At 38.3% G+C, this 6,000-nt stretch overlaps 1 protein-coding gene and 1 non-coding gene across 2 annotated transcripts in view; one reads left to right on the forward strand and one right to left on the reverse strand.

The window, feature by feature from the left end:
- TNIP3 (TNFAIP3 interacting protein 3) overlaps nucleotides 1–3,792 on the forward strand; it is a 100,579-nt gene extending 96,787 nt beyond the window's left edge. The window contains exon 11 of the mRNA XM_035029310.1: nucleotides 2,162–3,792. Coding sequence (XP_034885201.1) covers nucleotides 2,162–2,190 — 29 coding nt within the window. The 3' untranslated portion in view covers nucleotides 2,191–3,792. The remainder of the gene's footprint in view (nucleotides 1–2,161) is intronic.
- An 845-nt stretch (nucleotides 3,793–4,637) lies between these two features.
- Nucleotides 4,638–4,744, reverse strand: LOC118026449. The gene has a single exon (XR_004683587.1). It is a non-coding gene; the product is annotated as a U6 spliceosomal RNA (small nuclear RNA).
- Between the last annotated feature and the right edge of the window lie 1,256 nt (nucleotides 4,745–6,000).

Genomic DNA, 6,000 nt, shown 5'->3' on the forward strand with positions numbered 1-6,000 from the left:
AGTTTGGTAAAATGGCTGGCTTAGTTGGATTTTTTTCAGTAGTATGAAGAGATGTAGGAGTCAGTATAAATAGTAGAAGTTACTTAAGAGATGTAAGAAACAGAAGAAACTTAGAGACTATACTTGTGTGATTTTCAATACAGATGGATAAAATATTAAGAATATTTTTCTTTTATAAAATACATTACTTATCTCACCAGCAGTTAATAAAAATATTAATCAAAATTTAGAGACAGATAGTTTTATGTCTATTTCTGGATTTATAGAGAAGAATTGCAGGAGAAATGCATCCTCACCTTATAATGCTGTAAAGGTCGGCTTATTGGTAAACTAAGTGATTTTGCTAAGGGAATATTAAATAAAGTGTAAATGTATATTTATATGTCCAGGACCATATGAAAATATAGGTGGTAAATATATTCCTATGCAGACATCAATTTATAAGCAAAGACTAAACATTCTGATTAACATTCTACATAGATAGATATAGGTAGGTAGGTGGATAGATAGAGCCTAGATGAGAAAAATGCACACAATAAGGCTAGACTAGTCACAATTCCACTAGGTGAATAAAATTGCACTATTTCTCTTAAATGGAAAATAAAAATCTGTTGGGAAATGAGGTTTCTATTGGATATTGCATCCCAACTGGGAAGAATGTTTACTTACGTACGTTTCTGTACTGTTGATGCGTGAGCATACCCGTTCTGAGGTGAGTGGGCATGTGGAGCGGAGAGTCCCCTTCGAACCTGTCTGCTGCACTGGTGCACCCTCCGCTCATAGAGGACTCTAGCTTCGGCCGATCCCTGATGTAGAGGCAGACATGGACTCTGCCACCAAGATCTCTGGGTCCTATTCGGATCACTTCAGCGTCACAGTACTTAACGTGCACTCTTGTGAACATAAAGGGATAGAGTGTAACGCATACCATTAATAAATAATAAGGCACACAATTAGTGAGTGGAATTCTTTACCAACCAATAAGGCAAAGCAGATTGTGTCTAGCACTGTGAGAACCCACGATTCCCTGGTGGCGTTTCTCTTGCCCTGCCATTCAAACCATGGAGACAAGTCTGATGACAGACGTCTCTTCCCACACTCACTGCTTGGGGACGCCCCGCCTTCCCTTCAAGGAACTGAAGACCTGTTTTTTTCTTCTGTTCACATTTCCATTCTGCCATGGATCCTCTCGTGGGTCACACCCTCTCTCCGTCTAAAACATGGGGATAATGACCCTCACCTCTATACCTATTTCACAAGAGTGCTATAAAAACTACAAAGGAATTAATTTTTCTTAAAGTTTTAAGATATCTAGGGGTAGGTATCATAAATGGATTAAATCTAAAGTCCAGTGGATTATGGTTCTGGGTCCAAATTTATGCTCTTACCATATTAGGTATCTTTTTAGTGTAATGGCCACCATTCTTAGAAGAGTATTTTTTTTAAGCCTGGAAGGAAACTGTTAGTTTAAATGTTTGTTTATTCGAAATACCAAATTCAGGGCGGCAAGAATAAAACATTTAACATATTCTCAATTGTTATCATGAATGGGAAAATACCTTATTTCTTGAAATTTATATGTATTTTTTCAGTCACCATGAGTAGCTCTCTTCAATTGTGTCTTCCCTGTAGTGCTCATCTGTGGTATTCTATCTTAGTCCTACTGAAATATACCATGTCTTTCACATTGGCCTTCATGGTACATGAACACATCTTAAGCACTGCGATCTTTTCTATCACTTTGATGATAATGTACCCTTCACCATACTTAAAGTAGTTTATGTGGCAGTTATCTTCCCGTGGGCTAAGTACCAAACCTAATAGTAACATATATGACTTACTTTCCTAAGCAAATGCCTGAGCCACCAAAATGCCAGCAAAGATGAGAAGTAGTACAGAATATTCCTCTTCAGGCATGAGTAGAACTAGGCCACAGCTGATTTCACAAAGTGGTAAGCATATGTCAATGCTTAAAATAATAACCCTCCATTTCCCGCCTCTTGATTTTTCAGTGTAAACTTGTGGAAGCTCATGATTAAAATATTTCTTTCTTTCTTTTTTTTTTTTTTTTTTGCCAGCCTCAAAGTTTATGTTAGCCCCGAGCCAGAAGAAATGAATTTTTAATTTTTAATCTGAAACATTTTCCTTCTGTGTTTCATAGGTTTCTCCTCAGAAAAGAAAGTCAATTAGTAGAAGCACACACAAGTGGAGGAGCATCCCGGCCAAAGGTAGAGCTTGGCTGAGGGCCCTCATTTTTCTTTTTACTGGTAGCTTGTGTCTGCACAACTGCACGTCATCTACTCCATGATTTGTGCACAGTAGTGTTTCCCTTTGGCACGGAGAGAGGAAAAGACTTGGGGCAGCTAAGATCCCAATCAAGTCTGAGAAGCCAGCATTACACAACCAAACGCAACGTCCAGTTTCCTCGAAATGAGATGTGGCAGATGGATTATGGGCCATTCTTTGAAACTCTCTTCAGCATATGGCTGCTGGATTTACAGAGACTGATTTCATGATTTCAGCAACTCCACTTTTGGTACAGTGATGTTCTCTGTTGATTGAAAAATATATTCCCTGGGGGAAAAGTTCCTGCAGTTGTAAATTTGTAACATTGCTCCTATTGTTTTCGTAGGGCTTGGTTCTTTAGCCAGCTTGACTAGATACTGTGTTCGTCATTGTTGACCTTGGTGAACCTAGGAATAGGACTGAAGACGTGTATAGACGTCCTTAAACTAAATGAATGGTTCAATCTGAATAAAACGATAACCTCGAAACTATGCTTTCAACAGATCCTTCCTTTAAGGTGGGGAGAAATTGTGAGCCTCCTTTTTTTTTTGGTGGGATAGATTATGAACGATAAAACCCTACTGTGATGATGATGGCTTCGCTGTGTTCATATGTACTTATAGTAGTAGTTCAGAGACACATGGATTTGGGGTGAAATCTGTTTTTTCTTCCCATGGATTTGAGTAATTATTGATGAACAACACGTCTGACTTCTCAAACCTATGAGAGGAAAAGTGAATGTATCCAAATTCTATTGCAATTAAATTATACAGTGGCATGACAGATGTCTAAAGACTAAGCAGATTTAAAAGTATTACGTTCATCCATTTAATAAGGTTTCTGCTAGGACCAACTGGAGGTCCTCTATGTGAGGAGATGTATAGCAGGAGGGTGAGATCCATGAATATCTGTAATCCTAGAAGCACCTAAAGAAATAGAATAAAACAAAGCTGTCATATTGCTGTCAAAAAAACAATCCAACATACTGCTAAAACTATCTGGCTCCAGCTTCCAGAAGTTATACTACTTAATTCCAGCTCAGACTCTCCTTTTTTTCAACTTCTGAACGTACTTGCAGCTTTGTGTAATGGGAAGGTGAACCAGCCTTAGAAAGTTAAATACTTTCAGCCTCGGTCTGGCTACTGGGAAGATAATTCCTGAGAAAGAATTATCCTTCTCTTACGTTAATTCTCTAAAGCTTTGTTTTTGCTGCTACTTATTAAAGAGACAAATCATTCTTGAGCAATACTTCAGCATAAGTGAATCAGAAAAACAATGGGGTTTACAAGTCAGTTTCCTCGATGCTTTTTTTTTTTTTTTTTTTTAATTTCCATTTCCTCAGATTCGTGGAGAAGTCATTGCAATAACAACTTTTAGTGGTGGATTAAGTTTGCCAACTGAGATGTACCTATTGGCATAAAAACTGAACATACATACAAGACGTACCCTTTGATAGACTCATTCTAGGTAAATCGAACAGCAATAAAACATGATTTAACCATACTACTATTATTGAAGTCATCCTATTATTAATTAGCAAGTTGGCAAACATTGGCAAGATTATGCAAATGCTAATGTAATGGGAAAAACTCCAATTTAAGTGGGACCTAATTTAATTTGAATTCCCAGTGGGTGACTGCAAATGTGGGAAGGGGACCCCTTACTCAGAGTGCAACAAAAGACAGAATTTCTACAAGAAGACAGATTTCTACAGCCCTGGCCCAAGAGCCAGCCAGTCCCTCCTGTGTCCCTCTCCCCAAATCATTTGTTTGGGGGCTTCTGTCTCAGCCCATGATAAGGGTCATCCTCAGCTGTGACACTTGCTTCATTATCATACACAATTTTTGGAAATTACGTGAGGGACAGCTGTGTCCTTTGAAAGGAGAGGAAGTCATACCACACAGTCTCTTTTATCCAGGAAATGGAACATGAGGGCACATTTTAAGTTTTTGATGATCATGGAGAATTTGACCTTGAAGGTATCACATGAATAAAAAGGTATATTCACCTTGTCTTGGTTGTGACATGAAGTCAAAAAGAAAACCTTCCTTCGGGTGTGGTTAGGTCTGGGAGTTTGTTGACCCCATTTTTCCGACAAAAAGGATATTTCGGACTAAATTGCTAATATGAAGCATGAACAGACTTCCAGGTAATTTTCTTTAGTTTATTTACTGAGCTCTATCATTTAATGTTCAAGTGCATTACATGGTAGAAGTATGGGTCTAAATGGTCACTTTCATGTATCAATACTTTTAATGTAGCTCAGTCACAAGTGAAATCAAATCTAAAAGACATATGACCTCCCAACTCAATAATTCGATTTAACAATTTTTTATTAATTTTTTTTTTTTTTAAATATGGGACACTTCACCAATTTGTGTGTCATCCTTGCTCAGGGGCCATGCTAATTTTCTCTGTATCATTCCAATTTTAGTATATGTGCTGCTTAAGTCAGCACAACAATTGTTAAATGAATACCCATTATTTTCAAAAATGTCTAGGCAGCACCAAACATCACACACTGTGCCCTGTTCTCTGTGCACTATTTTTGGTTGACTCCATATTTGGAGGGGAAGGCAGAGCCATTTAGCAACTTTTATTCTCCCCAGTTTGGGGGGTCCTTCTGCCCCCTTTTCATTTTTGCCATTTTTATTTCCATCTTCCCGGGGACCCCAACAATATTAGATCCGAAGGAGATATAGAATCAGTTGCATTGCTGTTTCAGCTACACTACGATCCTCCCTTCCCTGCCTCAAAATTGCCTAAGCTCCAATTATACAGCTCAAAAGAAAAGAAAATATTTGCTATAATTTTTAATAATTTTAGAAATAATTTCTCTTGCTTCATTTCCTTCTTACATACCTCCCTCTCCACTCCCATCAGTATTTTGGCCCAAGGAAGAAAGGTATTCTGGGGGAACAATTATACTCTCAGTGTCTGTGATTCTGTAGTAAAGGAAACTTCTACCAGCACACACAAATCACACACCCACACACTCGCTCTACACTCACACCACACATACCATATACACACACCACATACACATATATGCCACCCACGCACAGAGACAAAATACAGACACACCACACAGACATTCCCCACACATGCACATGTATCACGCACTCCACATACCCTGCCTCTACCTTCTTACCTATAGGTCTTCATTTTCTCCATTTGTGACTGGGTAGGTTTAGTCAAATGGGAAATTTTACATGATGAAGCTAATTTTTTTATGTTGCCTCAAATCCCTGTATGTATAATATATTGCCAAGAATACTGACAAACTCCATCCTAAGCCTCCTACAGGAAGCAATAATGTTGAGATCTAGAACCAAATAATTTGCCAGTAATTGCTGAGTATTGTGAGACTTTTAATGTTTATGGGAATGTGTGAATTTCACTAATTTGTGTATTGCACAAATTATTTTAAGGGCGCCTGGGTGGCTCAGTTGGTTAAGCGACTGCTTTCGGCTCAGGCCATGATCCTGGAGTCCCTGGATAGGGCCCCGCATCGGGCTCCCTGCTCGGCGGGGAGTCTGCTTCTCCCTCTGACCCTCCCCCCTCTCATGTACTCGCTCTCTCTCATTCTCTCTCTCTCAAATAAATAAATAAAATCTTTAATAAATAAATAAATAAATAAATAAATAAATAAATAAATAAATATAAATTTAAATTATAAAATCGTTTTTCCCTGCTCTCCTCTGATTTTATTCC

The sequence above is a fragment of the Mirounga leonina genome, unplaced genomic scaffold, assembly GCF_011800145.1.
Source record: "Mirounga leonina isolate KUSES-001 unplaced genomic scaffold, KU_Mleo_1.0 Mir_234, whole genome shotgun sequence".
Classification (NCBI taxonomy): Eukaryota; Metazoa; Chordata; class Mammalia; order Carnivora; family Phocidae; genus Mirounga; species Mirounga leonina.